Genomic DNA, 26,323 nt, shown 5'->3' with positions numbered 1-26,323 from the left:
CCAGAAATAGTCATTACCCCTTATTTTTAAGTCACCCAGAGATTCATAGCATAATATTAAATAATCAGGTAGGGGAATAGGATAATCCTAGAGGAAGACTGAAGGAGCTTACCTGAAAACGGAGCAAACGTTAACTTTTCACAACAGTGCAAACGCTCAATAGCAGCCAATGTTGAAAGTAATTGATATATTTTGATTTTGGGTGTGTATTAACCCTTTCAGGTTACGTTTTTTTTATGTTTTCTCAATAGCTCTAGTACTCTTACCACTTACAATTGGACGGTAGACATTGTGACATCACTACCATGTTCAGTGTATTTAAGAGAGCATAAACCTTAAAAGGGTTAAAACAATACCCTTGGGATATAAAACAATTTATAAACAAATGAAATAGACGGGACAGCAGCTTGTATTCATGAAGTGGCTTTACTATAATTACACAGACAAAAAAAATGTACAATAGCTGGATGGTTCTGGGCTCTTCATTCATTATAATCTGTGAATGAAGCGCCTCGTCACACTGCACAAAATGTTTCGTAAAAGTACAAAACTTTAAAAGAGCCAATGGAAAAAAATAAACAAAAAAATAAACACATTTACAGTGCTTTACACAAACACAGATGTATTCTGCAATGTTCTACTTTACACATACTCTTGCTTTCAAGTACTGTACCTTTTTAAACAAAAAGTATATTGTGATCAACTGCATGTCCATTAAAACTTTGATGTAAAAATTCAAAGCCGTTTTTATTTATTCTTTTACATGTAAACCCTCCATTAGGCATGTACAGTATGTTCTCATAAGCAGAGATGTCCAAGGACACAATTTTACCCTTTTTGGGGATGTTGTCTTCTAAATCCAATTGAACATATAATTTTAGTTCCCCCACCCCCCAAATAAGAGCAGTACATTTCCTCAACCCATTGACCGTAATCTATTAGGACATATTTCAAAAACGTTAAACTTTTGGCAGATTTTTGCCACAATGAATGCTTGAATCCAAACTCCAGATAAAGATAATGCAGGGTATTCTGAGAAATAAGAGTTTTGTGTTTGTCTGTGTGTGTTTGGGGGGGGGTTCCCGGGGGCAGAGAACATGACCTCTGACTTATTCCTTTTGCACAATCAAATCTTTTTCCAGGTGTTGGTTTAGATGTCCTGCTGTGGAGACTGTCCATCTCAAGATACACCAAGAAAATGAAGGCACAGATCGATGAGAAGAGCACAAGTCTGTCTGCACAGAGTTCACTAAAGGATTCATTTTAGATGAGTTTTTATTTATTTATTTTACTTAACCCATAAAAAAAGTTCTTGTCCTTTACCTAAAAACTGAAATACTTTATAATCACTGAGAGGGCAAAACCGGCTCTTGAGATCCACCGCTATGCTCGCATCCTCCATGACATAATATAGCGAGAGTCCGTTACAGAACTACATATAACCGGCCTTTCTAACGTTCTCGTGAAAGAAATGGCAGGAATTACACAGGGGGGGTTACTACAAACAGTCTCTTGAGGGCCCCCCATAACGATGGGGGGAAAAAAACAAGGTGAAAGGGTCGGCCAGTCTAACACAACCTACGATCCTCCACACTCACGACAAGTGTCGAGTCTTGAATGAGAACCCGTTTCCTGATGGTGTCTCTGCTTGTGGGGGGGGGTTACCCCCCCCCCGGCTTTTCTCTCTCTCCACTCGCTGATAAGGAGGGGTGCCTGCGATTGTGCACAGCAGCAAACCATAGCACCAAGATTCCCAATAGCTAGTTTACACCCCCTTCCTCCGGAGGAGAGAGAGAGGGGTCAGTGGGTGGCATAGGCGGAGGAGTACATGAGGTCCCGTCCCCGTCCCCGGCTCCTATGCCCGCTCCTTCCGTTTCAGCTTGGAGGACTTCTTGACGGAGCCGTCCTTTTTGAGCAGCTTCAGGACTTTGTCTTTGTGGTCCAGTACCTTCATCATGGTGTCCCTCGCCTCGCTCACCTGGTCCATCACCAACTTACAGCGTTGCATGTTACCCTGAGGTCAGAAAGCAACAACAAAAAGGGACAGCGGGCCGTTGGAAAGCGTAGACATAACATTTAGTTAGCCTCATAGCATAATTGCCCAAATTGAGATATCTGCCTAACTCTACTAACACTGAATGCTTGTTTACATTCCAAAATCACTATCCGCCTAATTCATCACTTGGCTTGGATGGTAGAATTGGGTATAAGTTAGAGTTTGAGTCTGAATGGGAGGACCTGCCTCACCTCGAACTTACTATTACAGTATAAGCAAAAAGTTAGTACGAGTTTGCTGAGAAATGTGACTTAGGCAATTATGCTATGAGGCTAACGGTTTCACATTTAGCCGACGCTTTTAAACAAAGCAACTTACAAATTGGGAACATTTCTGGCAGCTAAGAGTGAGTGGCATTGTTCATCAAATAGTGTCAATGTATGAGGTCGCTATACCCTCACCTGTATGAGGTCCCTATACCCTCACCTGTATGAGGTCCCTATACCCTCACCTGTATGAGGTCCCTATACTCTCACCTGTATGAGGTCCCTATACCCTCACCTGTATGAGGTCCCTATACCCTCACCTGTATGAGGTCCCTATACCCTCACCTGTATGAGGTCCCTATACCCTCACCTGTATGAGCTCGTTGATTCGGTGAAGGTCGTCGTCTGCCCCGGCTCTCTTCTTTGGGATCAGGCCCTCTTGGAGGGTGGTGAGTCGGCTGTACACGTCATGCTCCAGACTCGACTGGGGGAGGACAGCGGAGGCACAGTCAAAGACGGTAGAAACACAGTCAAATACGGTAGAAACACAGTCAAAGACGGTAGAAACACAGTCAAAGACAGTAGAGGCACAGTCAAAGACAGTAGAAACAGTCAAAGAAGGTAGAGGCACAGTCAAAGGCAGTAGAAACAGTCAAAGAAGGTAGAGGCACAGTCAAAGACAGTAGAAACACAGTCAAAGACGGTAGAAACACAGTCAAAGACGGTAGAAACACAGTCAAAGACGGTAGAGGCTAGGGGTGGGAATCGCCAGAGACCTCACAATACGATACTATCGCGATATTTGCGTCACGATACGATAGTATCGCGATACTAAATATATCACGATACGCTGAGTATTGCGAGATCACATTAGCTAGCTAGCTACAGTGGCTACATTGGGTGCTACAGTGGGTGTAGCCTCGCTAGCTTGGCCAACTTCGCTAGCATGCTGGCTAGTGTCAGTATCTTGGTTAACGTTAACTATCACCTCTGTAACATGAGCTGCCTCGCCTGACTTCTCATTCTCCGGTATCTTTCGCGCAAAATAAAAATGAATGGGCTTCGACATAGCTGTATTGTCTGACTCAGACAGTGACGCTGATCAGTTTCCAGTCGCGTGACCACAGGAAACTCTACTGTGATTGGAACGTTTATGCGGCTGTGAACTGTGGGACTTGTAGTTTGGTAACGATTCTCGCAGCGGAGAAAAAAAAGAACGAATCAGGCTGTAATCTGCAGTCGCACGCCGTGAGAGTAATTGATTTTTCAGGTTCGCACACATATTTTTAGGGGCATATGAGAGCAATATGGTCGCACTGTAGAGCCCTGAATCTATGTCTTAAATTATGGCTATGTGTCTAATCTGCCCGTCGCTTATCAATGACTTGTTTGCAGTCAACATTGTCAAAACGGATAATTTTTTTGGTTCATTTCCGTTTTATAGCATTTTGAAAAGCCCTTGTTTTCTTGAAAGTGTCAGGAAAATATAAAGATTCCGTGATAAACAGCATTTACTGGAATACACAAAAAACGTTGTCATTTCTCTGCCTATTTATGAATAGTTTTCAAATAAACGCCAGATTATCGATAGTATTATGTGTACTTATGCACGCTAGAGAAGCGAGCTGAAAAATCTATTCTCTCATTTCCTGATCAGCACGCACACACACACATATAGGGCAAACGCTGATATCTCTGTGACAACAGATCCGATTATCCTAAGACTGGTAAAATAGATTCCTTACCTCAGATCAGATGTTCTCCAAAAAGATTATTCCAATTCCTGATCGCCATTCCAAATATCGATCGTGTTTATTGATTCAGCGCTGGGTACTGTAAATATGTATTCCGCGCTGTTTTCCGGCTCTGCAATCACTTCGATCTCTTCAGATGGCTTGCCGGAAAAGTAAAATGAGGAAACTGGACCCCCCACCCCCCCCCCCCATCAGTCTAATCAGTTACAGTTACACAGGGAGAGACGATAGGGGGTGGTATTTTCCCAATGGAGCTCAGAGAGAGGTTGCTGCACTAGCGTGAGGCTCGATTGATGAAATATGAATTCAAATCGCTATTAAAAAAAACGACAAACAAACGCTATATAGCGTTGCTGTCATTCACCGGGCGGCATGAACTAACGACATAAAGCGTCATTGGCACTCAAAGTGTTAATACAAAATAAATACAGATCTCGCCTCAGAGTAGAAGCGGATCTCTGCCTCTTTCTCAGCACAACGCAGCCACGTATCATGGAACTATGTTCAAATGTACAAGCACACCCTTCCCATTAAGTCTCGCTTTTGTTTATTCTTGAAAAGCGCATTTGAACGCACTCTTTTCTTTTTTTATTTATGTTCTGACAACATATTCTGGCTAAATATGCCTCATTTTATAAATGTGTATACAGAAACAATTCCGTTGCTTTTGTTAATATTAATTAATTTCATTGATAACATTGTGCTGTAATTTCATTTTATTTTTAATTTTTCTTTATTGATCTTTTTCCCCCTCCTTTTTCCTCCGATTTTCTCCCATCCCAATGTTAGTCATTATGCCAATTCCCAATCCCCTTCCTGGTCGCTGCGCACTTACCCCCCACAGTCGGTCTGGGAGAGTGGAGGCTACCACGTGCTTCCTCCGACACACGTCCAGCCAATCAACCGCTTCTTTTCACCTGGCAGCGCGGATTCTCACTGAGAGGGCGTAGCGTGTGGAAGGATCACACTATCCCACTTAGATCCTATCCGCGCTTAGCAGGCGCCCCGACCGAACTGTAGGAGTCGCTGTTTAGTAATTTCATTTTCTAATAAATATGCATGATCAAGTTCAACAACGTGTGCTTTTATTTTGATATTCCTTATTTCCACATTGAAATTACACATTAAGTATGGGGTAGGGTAGCCAAAGATTCCTAAATAAAATGGGGTTGTGGTATAGAACCCCTGCAGTAGTGGCACAGTCAAGGACAGTATAAATACAGTAGAGGCACAGTCAAAGACAGTAGAAACAGTGAAAACACAGTAGAGAGGCACAGTAAAATACATGGTAGAAGACAACCTATGGATGTGTGTGTGCCTCGGCCAAATACTCACCAACTGCCTGAGTTGTGCAGCACATAGGTGGATTTTCCAGCCTTGGGCTCTACATGCCACCCCTCTCTGATTGGCCATATCCTGCAATGAGCCTTTCTTCTCCTCTGAAAGACCAGCAAAGAATAGTTGAAAAACCATCCACTCATAATATATCAAGGTAAATCAGAGAGTATTTAAGTGATATTGGGAGAAAAAGAGAACAGATTATTAGTGTGGGTGACCTGGCGAAGCCAGGTTGCCACCCACACTATAGTAATCTATACTATTCTTTATTATTCTTTCTTTATTCCGCCGATTTTTCAAACACAACTCCTGCCAGAGCGTTCGCGCCCCATACACGTGAAAGGTATGAAAACGACCGGCTTGCTCCAAGTCACAGCGCTATTGCTTTTCGGAAGGTTTCAAGGTTTTGGCTACAAATCGACTTTAAACAGGAACATTTCGGTCCCATTGGAAATGCATTGCAAGTTAGAGTGCAGGAGCTGAAATACATTTTTTTCCACCACCTTGGGTAAATTGCGATAGTGATTTGGACGTAGGAAAAAAAAACACATCAAAACGATGACACGGCTGTCGGCTCGCTCACAAAAAAATGGAATTGGACATTTCTATCTCAACTGATGACCATTTCTTTGAAGGTTCTCCTCCCCATAGACACCAATGGCTAGCCACTCTAAGAAAAGGCTGGTTTTATCGCTTTTCCCCCCTTGTGTTCTGATCGTCACCGCGGCCACAATTGTCGACGGAATGCCACAATATCGCACACAACCCTTCACATACTCCTTGAAGTGCTCATCTGCACTTCACAACGCTTCATCTCTTATCGTTTGCTTTTAATCATCGTGACAATGCAGTCATGAGTCTGCCCTCATTGAAATGCATTGTATCGAAAGTGCAAGTCATTCGTGCCTAATTAGGTAACCGGTGTGTGGCTCATGGCCCATGGCTACAGCTGACCTGCCAATGACCTCTCATGGAGTTAACCCTTAATCGCCCCTCTGTGTAGCAGTACTGAATTGCTTGACAGCGCCCTCTGTCTTGCGGGTTGTGTCATTGTACTCAGTAGGGATGTGCTCTTTCATTGGTCTATGTTGACCCATTGGACTCGGTAGGGATATCCTCTTTCATTGGTCGATGTTGACCACTCCCCCGATCCTTAAACTCGGAAAAGTCTGAACATTTTTAAAAACTCGGAAAAGTCAAAAAAAAATTAAAAACTCTTAAAGTTTATTACGTTTTTTTTGTTTGTCATAGAGACTCGCGAGAGACCCTCTCCCGTTGGCCGGCGGTGCACATGCGTCACCCACACTTTCACAATTTCCCCCACGCGGAATTGTCTAGTTTACATTTACATTTAGTCATTTAGCTGACGCTTTTATCCAAAGCGACTTACAAGTTCTGTACGACAAGCCATCAGGAAGGGCACAACTCTATCAGCTGAGCAACAATGTTCATCAAAGTGTTGAGTGCTACAGTGTAGGTTCATAAACTAGTACAACATATATCAAAGAAGTGCAGTAACATTAGTGGAAAGATTAAGCTACTGACCTTTGACCCGGATGTCGCTGTACCGCTGGAAGTGATGATAGGCAGCCTTCCATGGGTTACGGTAGTGACGCAACAAGGTGACCGGGGGCCGGGGCTTGACCGGCACGTAACGAACCCCTTCCTCGTCTAAAACAAGACACAAAAAGCCACAACATGACTTTGTGGGAATTGTGGATACAATCCTAGTTACACGCATCCAACATAGGGAAGTGTAGTCTGACGTCACTGGTTGTTACACCCGTATAGGGAGGGATTTATCATTGGGAAAATGGATTATCGGCTATTGTAACAATTCTTCCGCATGGAAATTGAAAAGCTTTCCATTTTTGCACAAAATGAGTTCCCTTCTATCACTAACATTATTGTTTAAGCATTTTTGGTTGAAATAAAATTTTACGATTTTCTTTTATGATTAATTGCGAATATTTTCATGTTGAGCTATAGATTGTGGATGAATAAGCACAAAAAGGTACACCATGCAAATGTTAATGCTTTATTTATTTTAAACTAGACGATTTAGAAATGGGGAAATACATTGCGTTGGACAGAGGGTGGAACACGAAAAACGGCAATGACGTAACTAACCACTACACCTCCCTATTATGAAGGAAATGAGCAATGGGGTGTTATCACGTTATCATCGTTTCTGTTTAACGTACAAGACTGTTCTACTGTCGCGTGGGGAACTGTCGCGATCTGGTGGAGCTGCCCCGATATTTTAACCCTTTCACTACCACACTACCAACTGGTTAACCCTTTCACTGCGACAATACAGAAGGTTAACCCTTTCACTGCCACACGACAAAGGGTTAACCCTTTCACTACCAGACTACAGAAGGTTAACCCTTTCACTACCACACTACAGACGTTTAACAGTCTGTAGTGTGGTAGTGAAAGGGTTAACCTTCTGTAGTGTGTTAATGCAGATAAAACTGAGATGTTAATTGTTGGCCCCCCAAACCACAGAGGCCTGTTTCAGGACATCTCCCTCAACTTTGATACCTGTCATGTATCCCAGAGCTCCACCATAAAAAACCTCGGAGTCATTTTTGATTCCTCCCTCTCATTTAATGCACATATAAAAAATGTCACCAAAATTGCATTCTTCCATCTTCGTAATATCGCAAAAATACGCCCCATTTTAACTCTGGCTGATGCTGAAACCCTGATTCATGCTTTTGTCTCATCACGTCTGGACTACTGTAATGCACTTTTTTCAGGCCTACCTAATTCAAGCATCAAAAATCTTCAACTCGTGCAAAATGCGGCTGCACGGATACTAACTAGAACTAGAAAATTTGATCACATCACACCAGTTTTGTCCGCCCTACATTGGCTTCCTATCCAAGCCCGCTCTGACTTTAAAGTGCTACTCCTCACCTACAAAATTTTAAATGGGCTTGCACCGCTCTATCTATCCGATCTCATCTCCCGATACTCGCCCGCTCGTGCTCTGCGCTCACAAAATGCGGGGCTTCTATCGACCCCTAGGGTTAAAAAGAAATCCGCCGGCCACAGAGCCTTTGTCTACCGCGCTCCCTACCTGTGGAACAAATTACCTGCCGTCATCAGGGGCGCCTGCTCTGTCGAAGCTTTTAAATCCCTGCTTAAGACTCATCTTTTCTCTCTCTCCTTCAACCTACCTTGATCTCACCTGGTCGGGGACTGACCTTTAGATTAATCTGTGTAGTTTAGTTATGGTACAGGGTACTACATGGTACCACTGGGTAGTTTACTATAGGGTAGTTTAGTTAGGGTACAGGGTACTACATGGTACCACAGAGTACTACATGGTACTGCATGGCATTACAGGGTACTACATGGCTTACATAGCTCTACATGGCACTACATGGAACTACATGGCACTACGGGGTACTACATGGTACCACAAGGCACCACAGGGTACTACATGGCACTACAGGGTACTACAGGATACTACGGGGTACTACATGGCACTATGGGGTACTATAGGGTACTACATGGCACTACGGGGTACTACATGGCACTACAGGGTACTACATGTCTGCTCCTTTGCAGCACCACAAACATGGGAACTCTCTAACTCTTCTCCCCCCCTCCCCCCCCCCCCTCCCTCCCCCTTCTCTCTGAGTACCCGTCTCCTGGCGCTGACCAAGGTGATGATGCCTCGGGGTCTTGGCCAAGCTTGTAGTGACTGCTCTACATGCACCTCCGAGGCCTTGGATCAGTTATTCTCCGCCGTCTGTCCGTGGTCCTGTCAACTGATTATCAGACTGTTAACAGATTAACAGTCAACGCGGTTTCATTGCTGGGTTAAGTACTTCTATTCTATTCACATAATACGCTTACTTCATATATCTACTCCATTCACATATATGCCTACCACTTGTATCTATTGCTATGTCCGCCTACTACAATCTCATGAGCTGTCTAACGCCTGTCCCGTCTCCCTGTCTTCCTATGACTTGCTGTCCTGGAGTGTTGTCCGGAGTGTTGGACGTCCCGTGACGAAGGCCGGGAGATTGCGACCCCCTCTGCGTGCCCCCCTGTCTCCGGAGGTCTCGTAGTGGTGACCGGAGTGCCGGATGTCCCGCGATGATGTCGGGGAGTTCGCGACCCTCTCTGCGCCACCCCCTATCTCCCTGTCTCCGGCTGTCCCTGAGCAACGACCGGAGTGTTGAATGTCCCGTGACTAAGACGGGGAGGATGTGACCCTCTCTGCGCCGCCCCTGTGCCTCAAATAGATCCGCTATCAACTCTATCTTTAATCTTTCAAAATGTTCAGTTGCTATCGCTATTAGCTCTATCTTTAATTTTTCAAAATGTACAGTTGCTATTGCATGCACTCATCTGTGTTTCACCACACACATGAGTGCATGCTTACCAACTGTCCGTCTGCAACACTACTATCACCAACATCTAAGAAGGGAGATCCCCCCTTGAATGGCCCTTCTAAGGTTTCTCTCCTCCACACTGCCTGTGGAGCTTTTTTCCCTATTGTTAGGTTTTAGTGAGTTTTTCCTTACCTTCGCGTGGGGTATGTCTGGGAGTGCTTGCATTCTTTCATTTATTTGCATTCATCTAAAAAATGTTTGGACCCTATGGTGTTCTTGTTCTGTTCTTGACTTATTGTTATGTTGTCTTCTTGACCTGTTTAAAGAAGACCTGTACGGCCCATGGGGACATTAACGTGTGTTGTCGGGCCCTATAAATAAATTTGATTTGATTTGATTTGATTTGGTAGTGAAAGGGTTAAAGAAGTGTCAAATTAATTCAGTAAATGGTCTGAAAAGAGCTCCGTACCAACATATTCTCTGGGAGGAGACTCTCTCCTCTCAGCCCTGCCGGTCAGCGGCCTGCCAGTGGCCCGCTCCTCGTCCGTGCTGTTGGTCTCCACCATCTCGCTCTCCTCGGTGGAGATGACGTGCTGCTGCTTGCGGGGCTTCTTCCTCGGGGAGGCCCCGGGGATGAGGTCTCCCGAAGCGCCTGCGTTCAGGGAAGACACCTGGCCGGCGAGTCCTGGGCCCGACGACGGCAGGTTCACACTGGAGACTGAGCGGGGGAGGAGGTACAGACACTTCAGTCACACGGGTTCACGTACAGCCGTCCTGTTTCACAAGGCATACTGGTGGCAGGGTTCCCACAGACATTGCAAAATGAAATTCAAGGACTTTAAGTACTTTTCCAAGCACTATTTTTGATTTTCAAGGATCTCACTCGAAGGATTCAATTCACTTTTAAATGCTGTTTTTTAAGCATCTTCTTGCCTGCTTGCCAGCTAGAGCATCACACGCGAAGAAATGAGCAAAAGCAGTTGGAGCGCGTGAGACAGCGACAGAACAAAAAAGATTATTTCTTGATTCAGAACAATTTGATCATGGATGAACAAAACATTAAAATACGAATGGTTGATTTGAATTTCAAGGACTTTTAAAGCACCTTGTTAAAATGAGCTGTTAAGCACTTTAAGCACTTCAAGGACCTTGTGCGAACCCTGTGGTGGTGCGGCACAAGCAGGGAAATGCCACAAGAAGATTAATGTAGTTATACTGAAATAAACCGTTAGCGTTAGGGGGGTCAAGGTGTATTCTTACATTTCTGTTGTGGGGAGTGGTTGTACAAATCAACCGATGAACAGGATTCCTATGCCTAATCTTTTAAGTTACAAAACAGCCACACTGCTATACATAGCAACAGAATAGTGAAGTAGGGTAATTTAGCTTCCTTGGTTTGTAGTATGAATGAGAATGTTCCATGTTATGGTCACTAGAACATAGGGGTGGGAATCACCAGTTTCATCATGATACGATACGATATCGATTCTTTGGACAACGATACGATATTTGCCGATATCACAAAGTCTCTCACGATACAATACGATACGATTAGATTCAGGTGCCTGCGATCGATATGAGATGATATCATATGCCCATTTAACACAATCAGTAACATTTAGATCAACAAAAAAAAGGTAATGAAAATATCATTTGACATTTGTATTTTTGAGCTCTTCCAGACATTTAAAGGAAAATCAATCTATTGTTTTTAATACAAATAGACCTCCTGTTCACTGTAAAGTGCCACGTTTTTATATATTGAGCTTTAAACTTTAAGCTACATTTTTTGGAACTCAAAACTCACAACCTCCCTCTCCCAAACCGTTTCTACAACAATTTGTTGATGTTGCATGATCATGTATAGGCCTACATTTATTATGTATTATATTGTTTATGTTTAAATAACATTTAAACATCAAACTCCTCTGACCTCATCTGGTCTTTCCAAAGACGCGCGCACACACACACACACAGAAAGGGAGAATGCTATGCTGTAACATCTACACACACGGAGCTACTGCTGTTGTTCTTGGGCGGATATGAGACTCGCCACAGGATTTTCAAAATAAGAGTATCGATATGAATCGATCTTATTACATCGCATCGATCCGATTCGATTGTTGATAATTACATCGATGTATCGATCTGGATCGATGTATCGTCCCACCCCTACGTAGAACATGAATGTATTGTATCATTGTATACTTGTATGCCGTGACAAATAAATCTCTTGACTTGACTTGTTCACCTTTTTCCATTCTAGTGACTGGCTGGTCCTTACAGAGTTTGGTCGGAACAGGGTAAATCTGCAGTTTGCTATGACGCCCCTCATCTGACTAGTTTTAAAAAAACGAGTCACCAATCCCAATTTAGTCGTTATGCCAATTCCCTTCTTGGTCGTTGTGCGCATTGCCACATTGCGGCCTGGGGAGGGTGTAGAAGAACTACCACATGCCTCCTCAGAGTCGCCAGCTGCTTCTTTTCACCCGACAGCGAGGAGTTTCACTGGGGGAACGTAACACATGCAGAGGTTCACGCTATTTCCCCCAGATCCCCCCCTGCTGAACAGGCGCCCCGACCAACCAGTAGGAGTCGCAGTTTACAACGACCAGGACACATACCCCACCGGCTTTCGACCGTGTTAGTAGGGACGCCTGACCAAGCCGAAGGTACCGCTGACAGCTGGATTTGAACCCAGAGTCTCTGCGGTGGTAGGAGAGTGCTTAGTCCACTGCACTCACTACTTTAATTGATTTGTTGTCCTCGCTTTTGTCTATGTTGTCTTATTGTTGTGATTTTACATGCTTTATTTATGCTTAATTCTGTATGTAAACTCGACGTGAACGTAAATGTGGGAAACCTCGGTTGTCCATCGTGTTTCAAGAGCGAGTCGGGTACCTGACTGCAACAATGTGTCCATGGGCTCCGCCTCCTGTTTGATCTTCAGGTCGGGTTGACAGGTGAGGCCGGCGGCGCAGGCGGCTGCGGTGCCACTGGCGGCGGGCTGCGTGGGAGAGGCCACGGTGTTGGCCATGGAGGCGGGGACGGGCGGCGTGATGGCCATGGCGGCGCGCAGGTCGGACAGCACAGAGGATGGCTGGGAGGGAAGCGCGGGCCCTGGGGGAGCCAGCATGGTGGGGATGGCCTGGGAGAGGTGCTGAGCGGGGGATGACACAGCCTGCTGCTCCCCTCCCTGAGAGGGCAGGGCCTCGACCGCCGCCACCATCACGGGGGGAGCCATGGCCATGTGCACATCTGCTTTGGGTTTGACACTGAGAGAGAGAGAGAGGGAATAGAGTCATGACACATCGCAGTCTCATATTAAAGCAATTCTTTTTTTTTTATCCACTTTTTCTCCCCATTTTTCTATTTTTTTCTCCCATCCCAATTTCGTATTTCCAATTCTTCCCTCCCCCGTCTTGAACGTTGCTAGACTATGCCTCCCACTGGTCGGCTGTAGTGAGGATAGAAGCCTTGCATCACGTGTCCCCTCCGGTACTTTTCACCGCAGCAGCTCTAACTCTCTGTGGCGAGGAGTAACACGTGGGAGGCTCACGCTGCCCCCAATACTTCCTGTTTCCGCCGCACCGGCATCACCCAACCGACCTGTAGGAGTCACTGTCCACAACGTCCGTTAGTATGACGGCCGGCCAAGCCGGTAGCAACGCAGAGAGCTGGGCTCGATACCAGCATATCCTGCGTTAGTGGCGAGAGCCTTGCCCACTGCGCCACTCAGCCGCCCATATTAAAGCAATTCTTGACAGGATGTGTGGATGGACATTGTTGTTAAAAGGGGGGATTTCACCAAAAAACAATGCTGATTTATTTGCACATAATCTCACACACGCATGCAAAACATAGTTTCAGTTATTGAGTAAATGAGTTTGAATATGGCCACTAGGAGGGCGGTCAGGTGGCGTAGCGGAGATTGCGTTCGTCACCAAACGCCGGAGACGCTGGATTCGCCTGTTCGAATCCAGCTCACAGCTCCGGCGCTGTCACCAGCTTGGCTGGCCATTCACACTAATACAATTAGCAGTATTAGAGGGTGGGAAAGCTGGCAGGGTGGGTCCGGGTCGTTGTAAACAGCGACTCCTACAGTTCGGTCGGGGCGCCTGCTCAGCGCGGATAGGATCTAAGGTGGGTAGTGTGATCCTTCCACACGTTACACCCTCTCAGTGAGAGTCCGCGCTGCCAGGTTAAAAGAAGCGGTTGATTGGCTGGACGTGTGTCGGAGGAAGCACGCGATAGCCTCCACTCTCCCAGACCGACTGTGGGGGGTAAGTGCGCAGCGACCAGGAAGGGGATTGGGAATTGGCATAGGGCTGGGCGATAAAACGATAACGATAACTATCGCGATAAATTATTTCCTCGAAATAAACATGAAACGTGGTCGCAAAGTTTCGATATATCGATTTTCCAAGCTTGGCTCCGTTCAGCCTCGGCTCAGCACACTCACTAACAACAACCAACGTTACGTGATGACGTGTTTACGCACAACAGCTAACAACCAATCAGTGAAGGAGATGGCCGAGAGCAAAGTAGACCCGGAAGGAGGTAGGACTCACTCAACAACAAGGCTTGCTAGGCTAATTAGCTTGCACGGCGATGTTTTATATATTTACGTGCCGAGTATGTGTGTGGCGTGAATTCTGAGGCCACGTTTATAGTAGTGGGGGTATACAGTGGACGTCGTTTCAATATATTGTGGCGGAAGAGAGTATTTTAGTGTCATATTTAGCACATTGTCATGGAATACACCGCTTAGGCTTGCTAGGCTAATTAGCTTGCACGGCACTGTTTTATATATTTACGTGCCGAGTATGTGTGTGTTTTGAATTCTGAGGCCACGTTTATAGTAGTGTGGGGTATACAGTTCGTTTCAATATATTGTGGCGGAAGAGAGTATTTTAGTGTCATATTTATTGTCATGAGATACTCCGCTTGTCGGCTAACTGCTAACGTGCGCGGACTGATGACGACATCAACTCGACTTGAGACATTCGCAGCAGCATAAGAAGTTAATTAAACTTGACAGACATTATATCGACGATAATTATCGATATCGAATTATATGAAAATAATTTTATAATTTTATCGCGATAACGTTTTTGGTCATATCGCCCAGCCCTAAATTGGCATAACGACTAACATTGGGATGGGAGAAAATCGGAGGAAAAAATATCAATTTTTTTTTTTTAAATAAATAAATAAAAAATTGCCACTAGGGGTGGGAATCGCCAGAGACCTCACGATACGATACTAAATATATCGCGATACACTGAGTATTGCAAAAAAGTTAAAGATTTATCAAATTTTATTAATTACCTTTTTTCAACTGCAAAGTAAAACTTTGTCAACATGTTTGATCTAATAAAATAAAGTTCAGTCTGTTCATCTCACTTCAATCATTTTTATTGCAGAACATGGTATTTTCTCAAGCAGACAGATGTAAACACTGTAATCTGTGTTGCATGTACCTGACAAACTGAACTGTTTGTATCACAGTCATATTCCAACTTAACTGGATGCACATGTGTGTGTGTATGGACTACTGTACTATTACAGGTATTGAAATGAACAATGCAACTTCCTTATACAAAAAAAAATATATATATAAATGTTTTATGAATAATTAAATATTGATACTTGGCGTCCCTGTATCGATACAGTATCGCCACGCAAAGTATCGCGATACTACTACGTATCGATTTCCCCCCCACCCCAAATGGCCACCAGTGTTGTGTTAATTAGAGGTCAATGAAATGATAAGGTAGCCTTCCTTATGAGACAAGGTATTGCTATGTTTTCACAACATAATTTCATGGAGCAGTAATTAACCTCTTAACCCGGAGCCCTATTTTCTGAAAATCCGCCTAAAATACATACAGGGATTAAAGCAAAAAAGAATATCTCCTGACTGAACCTTTTTTTCAGGCCAAGTCATATTCTTATTTTGGTTCCTTCTTATTTTAACCTCCACTGTATATTTTTATTTAATAGCGTTAGCGTTTTAAGGGAACTAGATTATTTTTCTTCAAATGTAGCCAAGAGTAAAGACCCTAATCCTGTCAAAACAGCAGTCATAGTGTATATTCTCAACAATACATTACCAATAGGTTAAAGTGTTATTAACTCATTCTGCGCCGAACTTAATGCACGATATAGGTCTAGAACGCCACCGCTGCGAGATTTGCGAGTGCTTAAAATATATCTTAAATTATAGCTATGGGTCTAATACACCCGTCGATTATCAGTGAGTTGCTTCCAGTCAACATGTACAAAACGGATTGTTTTTTCATCTGTACATTTCCGTTTGATACCGTTTTGAATATGAATATAGTTTGTGATTCTGAGTAATTCCAGGAAAAGACGCGATAATAGCCCTTTAGTGGAATACACTAAACACGTTGTCATTTTTCGCCTGATTATCGAATCTTCCTGAAATCAACGCTAGATCATCATTATTATCCTTCCTCGTGCAAGAATGAAAATAGCACTGGATCGCGGGGCTCCCCCAGTTGCCTCCTGCACTCAACGGCACACACACACACAGAGACAGCGTAGATCGGGGTAGAAATAAATATCTGATGTAATGCAAAAGAAATAATCCAATTATCTAATCGCCATTCCAAATACTGCTCCGTACCACATTACCGACCGTTACATATGATACGGGCGGACGGGGTTACTGTTCCATGCCATCGTTGTATATGCCTACCTCACCAGAGTATTTAAACCCTGCCCGCACGGCTCGGATCGTCCCAGAAAAGAAACTACACCATTCCCAGTCGAGTGCAATACCATCTGGAAGGCGTAGGTGGCAGTATTTGCTCTTTTGCGAGCTCAGACCCATTCCCAACGATAACATCAGGCTGGATGGATGAAAATGAATGGATATCGCTAATAAAAGAAATAACGATTAAAACCCGACTATACTCATGATTGGCGCTCAAGCGATGGCGAGTTAACCGGACTATCATTGTGACTGGCGCTGAATGAGTTAATGAAATATCAGTTTTTGAAATGCATTTATTTACAAGCAATTATCCACCATTTTGAATTCACGTGGCAATTTGGTTTGTAGTCATATGAGGAGAGGACATCCAGAGCTCTCAATGAGCGTTGAAATGTCTAAAAACTACATTACACAGCTCATGCCAGCTTCCTGCAAGCAAATTACTTGTGGCTGAATTTTATTAAAACAAAAATCTTATTTTTCGGGATTATCTACCACAAAACTGAACGTTATTGGCATAAATTAGAACGCGGTTAGTTTATCTACCTTTCTGTGAACGTTTACCAAAAAGAAATTGCCGGCCCGTCTTCATAATAAAGAACTGACTGTACATACAGTAGATTTCATTCACGGTTCTTGCTGCACGCCTGGAGATACTAAATCCAAATTGAACTCTGCCATTTGAAAGAGGAGAGTTGGCCGATCCATAGATGTGCAATTTGGCTATAATAAGGTTATTTATAGGCCCGATATAAATGGCCTATAATATTTCAAATTGCATGTGTCCAGATGGCAGAATTCAGTACTGTATCTACAAAACATTTAATTATCTTCCCTTTATTCATTTACTTAGATTTTTTGTACACGTGATCTCAAGAAGGTGCTGAACGAGCTCAGTGGCAGTTTCTTATGTCTGGTCATTTTTAGCATGGTGTTATTCACTGTCAAAGATGCAAAGAAAAATCATAATTCATATTCTCCTTTGTTTCATCACAATTTACTCAAGCCTAGTAACAGACACAATAGATCCATAGATGTCCCTAGATACAAAGAACATACAAATGGACTTGTAGAAGTGGAGCAATCTTCCATTTACTTTTAGGGGGATTTGACTGGAAGATGCGCTATGTTGGCTAACGTAATCCTTCCTATGATTGAGCTAAGTTAATGTACCAACTGTCGTTATCCTTTTTTCATGTATAAGCCAGTGTAGCGCCGTTTGTGCCGCTGTGCAGATGTTACTAGCATTTCTGTATGTGAGGACGTTAATATGTGGTGCTACACGCAGACACCATTTGTAATAATTAGTTTAACCCAATGATGTCACCATTTTACTGTGTGTAACCTGGCACATCACATCTGTGCGGGAGCTCACAAATACCGTACTTTTCGGACTATAAGCCGCGGCTTTTCCCCCCATTTTTCGACCCTGCGGCTTATATAACGGTGCGGCTTATATGTGGACCAAACCCAAAAATATTGCTTTTTTTACTGCATTGAAATGTTATTTATCTGTTCCCTTATTTGCTAAACTTAATACAACTTGTAAATGAGTTAATTCTTGTTATTTGTCCGACAGTATTGTGACAATCCCCTCTGTGCACGAACCCTTACATATGGTAATTAAACATTAAAACACCTGCGGCTTATAGTCCAGTGCGGCTTATATATGTACACATCATTCAATTTAGCTGCTGCGGCTTATAGTCAGGTGCGGCTTATAGTGCGAAAAGTACGGTAGGCACACAAGCCGACGTTATTAGGCCTAACTATATAGCTTACATCTATAAACGTCACACAAGCAAATGAGCCTATACGAGTACTGAATTCTGCCATCCGGATCCATGCAATTTGAAATATTATTATAGAATATAGAATATGAGGCCTATAAATGACCTTATTATAGCCAACTTGCACACTATGGATCGGGCCAAATCTACTCTTTCCAATGGCAGAGTTCAATTTGGATTTAGTATCACCAGGCGTGCATGAAGAACAGAGAATGAAATCTACTGTATGTACAGTAGGTTTTTTATTCTTGCAACAGCTCCGCCATTTTAAAACTGATTCAAATCGGATGGTTGCTAAATGCTCAAAATAGGGGAGACAAACTAACTACACTCCAATATATGCCAATAATGTTCAGTTTTGTGGTATATAATTCTAAGTAATAAGAGAATAAAGAAAATTCATAAGCACGTCATTTGCTTGAAGGGAGCTAGAAGCCTTTGGGAAGTGTAGTTTTTAAAAGTTCCAACACTCATTGACAGCTCTGGATGTCCTCTTCTCAAAATGACAAAATGTTCCATCATTCAGTGAGGGCCACTAATTCAAAATGGCGGATCTCCACGATCACAACAACACATTTCAAAAACTAAAATCTCACAAATAACACTTTAACCTATTGGTAAACAAACATATTGCTGAAAATATACACTATGACTGCTGTTGTGACATGGTTATGATGTTTACTCTTGAATACGTTTGAGAGAAAAAAAACGCTAATTATGTCACAGTCTAGAGAGACTGATTTATGACATTTTGGGACCGGTACCGGTCCCGTCGGGTGGAAGAGGTTAACGCAAGGATCCAGTGTCCCCGATGACATCACTGGTGGCCATATTGAAAGTCATTTTCTCAATAACTGTCAAAACTGTGTGCAAAAATTCTTTTTTTTGCATGTGTGAGAGTACAAAATAAATCAGCATTGTTTTTTGTGTGTGATGTTGGCCTTTAACGTGACAGAAGCGCTCACCCTGCAGGCCTGGGAGAGCCGGCTCCTCTCACACCACTCTCCATCCTGCCGCTGTTGGCTTCGCTGGGCTGAGCAGGCATCAGGTTCTTACGAACACAACTGAAACAACAACAAAGCCAGGCAGGTCTTTATTTAATGGTTAACATCCGACCAGTACATTTATTTTCATAGAAAGTACCAAAATATATAAAAAGGGGAACTACACCCATTTCAGAGTTATTCCTCTGGTCCAAGACGCCGAGACGGTCTAAAAATATTAGTGAACAACTCTCTCCCTAAACCAAGAACTGGAGTGCTAAAACTCTACCTTGTGATGTCATCAAGTATATAGTCTGAAGCTGCTCCATAGACAATGAATTGGGGGAAATGTTATAGATGACACAGAGCACCCAGGAGAATGCTCCGAGTATACAGGTAGATTTTCTGTTTCAGAGCTGAGGAGGACACTACAATAGAATAAAGCACATTTGGATATAAAAACAAACTTATTGTGGGTCTCCCATTCATCCTCTATGGAGCAGCTCCAAAACGTATATTTGATGACATCATAAGTTTGAGTATTGATTCTCTGGCTTTATGAGAGAGTAGCTCATGTTCACAAATACTGATTGAACTTTCCTAGGCCATGGAAATAATATATTGAGAGTTCTTAATTTGGGTGTTGCTCCCCTTTAACCTCTTAACATGCACCGGGTCATATACAACCCGGTGTGCCCGTGGGCGGAACGCACAAAGTCACGGCACTTTGCGAGCGTCTAGCGGCTGCATTCTTCACAGAACATATAAATGACAGAATTAAAGACCTATTTGTTGCCGCTTGAATGCCACCTCACTCGACCAAATCCATGCCTTGGTTCTCGAGTTACATGACGATATGTCAGGCGAGCGACTTTTTACGTGTGCGCGTCAGATGACCACCCCGGACAATCCAGAACTGCCAATCATCCGCTGATGGCGAAAATTATTGGTCAGCGTTGTAGCCAATGAGTGTAGCTTTCCAATGATACCCCACGAGGGGGTGTGCGAATACGGGATCTAGGTGAAAGTTGACGAGCGAAAACCAGAAGTGAAAAACATTTAGAATGAATGGCCGTGGAAATGTAATTCTGGAGAGCTTTTTTTTTTTTGGCATACAGTTTACTCAGATCTCTCCCAAAGACCCATTTCTGAATGGATTTTGGACCTACATAAAACTTCAGGCTATGGATCCTGTGTTTTCCAGTTTATACCTATTTTATTATTGTTATATGGTATTGCAACCACTACAGAAATATTTCAGTACACAAGTTCAAGTTCAACTCAAGTTCAGACCTCTTGTTACTCTATTTCATTAGCACTAAAAGTAGTTTTCCTTTTTTGCATTAGTAACTTCAGAATGTTATCTTTCAAAAGAGACCAGGCTCGTAAATAATAATAATAATAACTTTATTTGTATAGCACTTATCATACAGAGGTTGCAGTTCAAAGTGCTTCACAACAGTAAAAAATACAGGCATAAGCAAGCATAAAAAAGATAAGACAGGTAGCAAGGTATGGTAAATCACAGTGTTTCACATTAGGATCTAGCATCCCAATAGGCTCTCTGCTTACAGTTTTTAGTAATACAAATAATAAAAATAGTCTAAAATTATAAAAAAATAATAATATATAATATAATATAAATAAAGATAAGCTTTGCAAAAAAAGTATGCAGTCCTCAAGTTCAAGTAAAAAATTGTTGAAAGGATATTACAATTTTTTAAACAATGCTAATCTGTATCAAACATAATGAGCCAGTGCTTCCAGGCCCAGCACTACACACTCACCCTTCATTGGTGGGCTTCTTGCGGAGGATGCTGGGTCTAGGGGAGGAGACCAGGGTGGGCGCTCCGCCCATCCCTCCCTGGGCGTGAGCCTGCACCATGGTGGCTACCGGCTGGGTGGTGCCAAACGTGCTGCTGCTGATGGGGCTGGCCACGAAGCCGTCCGTCAACACCACACCTGAGGAGACACAATGCATGCGCGTTGTTACAATGTTACAATTCAGATTAACGGTGGTTAACATTAAAAAAAGGGATACTCCGCCCATTCTAAGAAGCGTTATTATCGGATTTACCACAAATGACGACCGGGTCATTTCAGTACATCCACAAAAAAGCTGCACCAGTGGTTTGTTTCGACTTTCACTGGCATTGCTAGCGAATGCTAATCATTTCTCAAAAAAAAAAAAAAAACGCTGTTGCGGGTGCTTTTCGGGTAGTCTTTAAAAAAGCTAAATCTAGTTTGTGATTACCAGGAGGTTTTGTGTCCGACTGTGACTGCTGCTGCTGTTGATGCTGCTGGGTGACTATTGGCGCCTGCTGTATTCCCTGTGTGGTGATTGACGCAGACGTGTGTAACCCCTGCACTCCTATTGGTGCAGGCTGGATGCCCTGCGCTGCTATAGGCGCAGGCTGGATGCCCTGGGTGCTGATCTGCGCAGACTGCAGGCCAATCCGGTCCACTGCCATCAGCTGCATGGGGTTTAGATGGACGGTCGTGGCCACTCCCACTCCGGCTGGGGAGGGCAACGCTGAACTTGGAGCTTGAGGAGTAACTATGTAAAGAGAGGGATACTGTCAGAGGTGTATAGAGACCGCAGTTCCTTGTTGTAAACAGTTCCTTGCTGTAAACGTGTCAAAAGCTACAATTTATCTGACCATCTAAATTCCGGGTATATTCACATAATGTCCTTGTGAAAATACGATTTTTTTTGGAACCTATTCAGGGTATCTGCAGGTTTCACCAAGTTAAACTTGAGAAATGTTTAATACCAATTTCACGGCCATACTATCAAAACGAGAAAGAAAAAGAAAACACATTGAACTGGTGGCTGCACTTGCGTTCCATACAAGCTCTCACCCAAGCTACTGGTAGGCCCGCAAATCGACTGAATGAATACAAAAACATTTCATATATTTCATATATTACAGCCGGGCTGCCCAAAATGTTTTTTTTAATACATTTTAAGGCCTTAAAGTGAGAATTATGAATTTAATACTTTTTAATACCCCGCAGATACCCTGTTATTTGGACAATATGATTGAGTGGCAAAGCGCACATAATCACACATGAACCATGACCCACGCACTTCACCCTCCTCCCCTCTGGTGCTAGATACAGGTTACCCTCCTCCCCTCTGGTGCTAGATACAGGTTACCCTCCTCCCCTCTGGTGCTAGATACAGGTTACCCTCCTCCCCTCTGGTCCTAGATACAGGTTACCCTCCTCCCCTCTGGTGCTAGATACAGGTTACCCTCCTCCCCTCTGGTGCTAGATACAGGTTACCCTCCTCCCCTCTGGTCCTAGACACAGGTTACCCTCCTCCCCCCTGGTCCTAGACACAGGTTACCCTCCTCCCCCCTGGTCCTAGATACAGGTTACCCTCCTCCCTTCTGGTCCTAGATACAGGTTACCCTCCTCCCCTCTGGTCCTAGATACAGGTTACCCTCCTCCCCTCTGGTCCTAGATACAGGTTACCCTCCTCCCCTCTGGTGCTAGATACAGGTTACCCTCCTCCCCCCTGGTCCTAGATACAGGTTACCCTCCTCCCTTCTAGTCCTAGATACAGGTTACCCTCCCCCCTCTGGTCCTAGATACAGGTTACCCTCCTCCCCTCTGGTCCTAGATACAGGTTACCCTCCTCCCCTCTGGTCCTAGATACAGGTTACCCTCCTCCCCCCTGGTCCTAGATACAGGTTACCCTCCTCCCCCCTGGTCCTAGATACAGGTTACCCTCCTCCCCTCTGGTCCTAGATACAGGTTACCCTCCTCCCCTCTGGTCCTAGATACAGGTTACCCTCCTCCCCACTGGTCCTAGATACAGGTTACCCTCCTCCCCTCTGGTCCTAGATACAGGTTACCGGCTTCAGCAAAAGCTCAGACCCCTCCCCAACCACTAAATAAACCTCCTCTGCCTCAGCGGTGATCAATCAACCCAGCCTGTGGTCTGTACAATGTCAGTGTTTTTTGTGCTTTCGTCTCCAGTATGTGTTATTACTACAATAAGGTATGAGTCATATTTACTGTGTTGTGGGTGCACCGTGCACCAACGGTGGGAAAGAATCTCCTCTCTGAGGATAACAAACTATCCATCTATACTTTCCAAAGGCTGCAAATGGAGACCTATATAGTCGCCAGTTGTTTGTACTGTTCAGTGACTTAGCTAAAATAGCAAAAGCAAAGTGACAATACGGTGATGGATATTGTGAACCGTCAAAGGGTGTCGAAATATTGATACACTTTGGCCATATCTCCAAACCCTAAGTCCAGTGGTTACAAACATTGCAAATACAAAACATTTTACAACCTCAAACATTATGTAAAGCTCTCGTCTAGTTGTCACATCAACGTCCGTTTACTCTTCTGCCATCTTGGTAATGGGGACTAAAACATTTAAAACTAATAAGACATGCCCTTTCTTTTATGACCTAAGAAACGGTCATAAATATCAGTTTTTCTTTCATGTTTGAAGTAATATGGTCATAAAGACCAGCCTCTCTGCATGCACCATATAGTGAGGGAGGTGTAGTCTGACGTCACATTAGTTTCCCATGCGGTCCACTCGTATAGGGATTGATCATTTGGAAAATGTATTATCGGCTATTGTAATAATTCTGCCTCATGAACATTGGCAAGCTTTCCATTTTTGCACAAAATGAGTTCCCTTCTATCACTAACATTATTGTTTAAGCATTTTTGGTTGAAATAAAATACGTAATTATTTTACGATTAATTGCGAATTTTCTCATGTTGAGCTATAGATTGTGGATGAATACACACAGAAAGGTACACCATGCCAATGTTCATGCTTTATTTGTTTTAAACGAGACGATTTAGAAATGTGTTCATTGGAAATGCATGCAATTTCAAGCGAGGTGGACCACCGGAAACAACAATGACGTAACCACTACGCCTCCTTATAGTGGGCTTCTGCCACGGGGGTCCCTAGTTACCATGGCAACCACTCACCGCACGATTCCCGACCTTTAAAATGTTTTTAAAGATCTGAGGATGCAGCAAAAATCATAATTTTACAGCCGGTTCGGGGATCGAACTGACAACTTTCCAGTCAAAAGAAGTCTTGCTTCCGACTTTTGGGCCACCACTCTGCCCCACAACATAGTAACGTTTAAGAAGAGAAAGAGAGAAACGGCAGCTCACCGGGGTACTGTCGGATAGTGGACACGGAGCTGGTGATCGGGGTGTAGGTGTGCGTCAGTGGATACGGCGACGAGGAGTACGTGGGGAGGAAATACTGGAACTGCACCGGTACAGGCGGCCTTGAGGAACAAACATGCAAGATGTTAACCGGTTATTACTCAGCATCATAATGTAACTGCGGTAAAAGTTCAATCAATGCTTCTTCTTGTGTCCTACTAGACTAAAAAAAGAATATATATATTAGAGCTGGGCCGTTAACGCGATACTAGTATCGCGCGATAATATAATTGACGCAGTTAATCTATAAAAAAAAAAAAAAAAAAAAGTAGGTTCGCTGAGCACAGATGCTCTTTTTCAGGGACGCCCTGCTTCACATTCACACAGTTCCATTCACACCTGGGAGCTGCCCAGTACAACCACAGTTGACACCATTGGCCACTGAGCAACTCCACTGGAGCAGTTGATTTGCATTGGCAGGGTTTGGCCCTGTCTGGCACCCAACGGGAAAAATATTATAGGCACTATAAGTAGACACCGCTACATAAAACAAGCTGGTCTGCCTGAGTGACTGGTGGAAAAAGGAGAAATATAGATTGGACTGATTGAGTCAAGCCATGCCACATAGTTCAAGTTTGAAATGCTTCTTTCTGTTTTGCTCCCGAGAGTGTGCTAGATACTGTACTGTACTGGTAATATTATTTATTTGTGTTAACTTCTGAATAAAACAACTTATTAAACACAAGTACATCTTATTGAACATTATTTTGATATTTCATTACCAATTATCATAGCAAAACAGCTTTTTAAAACAGTCTGTAATGCATTTTGGAAACGGGAGATGAGCTCATGGTGTAATGGGCCACCTGGCCTGAGAAACATAAGGAGGAAAGAAAAAGTAAGGACTTACTTCTGGTCATTATTTGGGTAGAACACACATATTTTGAATGCCTTTTTTTTATTTTTTTTGAGCCATTTTAATCTAGATTAAATCCAGGATTGCAGATAGATTAATCTAGATTAAAAAAATTAATCTATGCCCACCTCTAATATATATATATCAGGGTTCCCAGACATTGCTAAATGAAATTCAAGGACTTTCAAGTACTTTTCTAAGCACTCTTTTTCAATTTAAAGGGATACAATTCACTTTTAAATGCTGTTTTTTATAGAAAAATAATCGGATCCAATATTTATGGCTTAAAACCAATTTCCGACAATTAGTTAAGACTTTAAATTAAAAAATTAATTTCTTGATTCAGAAATGTTTTATAATGGATGAACAAAACTTTCAATGTGAATGGTTGATTTGAATTTCAAGGACTTATTAAGCACTTTTTTTTTTTTTTTTTAATATCAAGCACTTTAAGGACCTTGTGCGAACCCTGATATATATATATAATATATCATTATCTTTTTTTAAATTACACAGACACCCTAAGATTGAACTATCTGACCTGTTGTCACTTCTGGGCTCCATGCTGACGGGGTTGGGAGAGGAGCGGTGGCCCGAGATGGGGATCAGGTTGGCTCTCTCTCCTGGGTAGTCAGGCTGGACACGGGGGGAGCTGTGGGCGATGGGCTGAGGAACCACTTTAGCTGTTTGCAACACAGAAGGAGAAAACAACAACATAGAGGGTTAGCGTTTGGATCCGTGTGGATCAGGCTCTCGAGTGCTCAGACCGTCAAAGCGAAGGTGTACCAACCTTTCAAGAATCAGACCTAGACTGCTGTGGTGACTTTTACTTAAGTTAAGACCTTTATATAAACTCCTTTCTCGTCTATTGCGGTTCCAGTCATAATTGCGTTAAATCCCTAACAGTAACTACATCAAAAACAACTTGCAGACAGATGGTCTTGCTTCAGAGACATAATCCATCATTGATATTTATCCGGTGGCTGAGCCAACACTCCCCACTTTAAGGGTGCTTTCACA

General features: G+C 43.3%; 1 protein-coding gene across 4 annotated transcripts in view; it reads right to left on the bottom strand.

Annotated features, from left to right (window-relative positions):
* Window positions 1–402: 402 nt before the first annotated feature.
* Window positions 403–26,323, bottom strand: part of sap130a (Sin3A-associated protein a) — a 38,964-nt gene continuing 13,043 nt past the window's right edge. For 3 of the 4 annotated variants that reach the window (XM_084307531.1, XM_084307529.1, XM_084307530.1), the window contains exons 10-20: window positions 25,845–25,986; window positions 24,391–24,509; window positions 21,482–21,784; window positions 21,015–21,189; window positions 19,210–19,308; window positions 12,614–12,987; window positions 10,182–10,430; window positions 6,900–7,025; window positions 5,352–5,455; window positions 2,633–2,746; window positions 403–2,014 (exon numbers count right to left, since the gene is read on the bottom strand). In XM_084307531.1, coding sequence (XP_084163657.1) covers window positions 1,856–2,014; window positions 2,633–2,746; window positions 5,352–5,455; window positions 6,900–7,025; window positions 10,182–10,430; window positions 12,614–12,987; window positions 19,210–19,308; window positions 21,015–21,189; window positions 21,482–21,784; window positions 24,391–24,509; window positions 25,845–25,986 — 1,964 coding nt within the window. In that variant the 3' untranslated portion in view covers window positions 403–1,855. The remainder of the gene's footprint in view (window positions 2,015–2,632; window positions 2,747–5,351; window positions 5,456–6,899; window positions 7,026–10,181; window positions 10,431–12,613; window positions 12,988–19,209; window positions 19,309–21,014; window positions 21,190–21,481; window positions 21,785–24,390; window positions 24,510–25,844; window positions 25,987–26,323) is intronic. The other variant, XM_084307532.1, reaches the window with a different exon arrangement.

This window comes from Notolepis coatsorum (assembly GCF_963971535.1).
Source record: "Notolepis coatsorum genome assembly, chromosome: 2".
Classification (NCBI taxonomy): domain Eukaryota; kingdom Metazoa; phylum Chordata; class Actinopteri; order Aulopiformes; family Paralepididae; genus Notolepis; species Notolepis coatsorum.
Note: the sequence above shows the minus strand (reverse complement) of the source record. Positions and strands in the feature narration are given on the sequence as shown.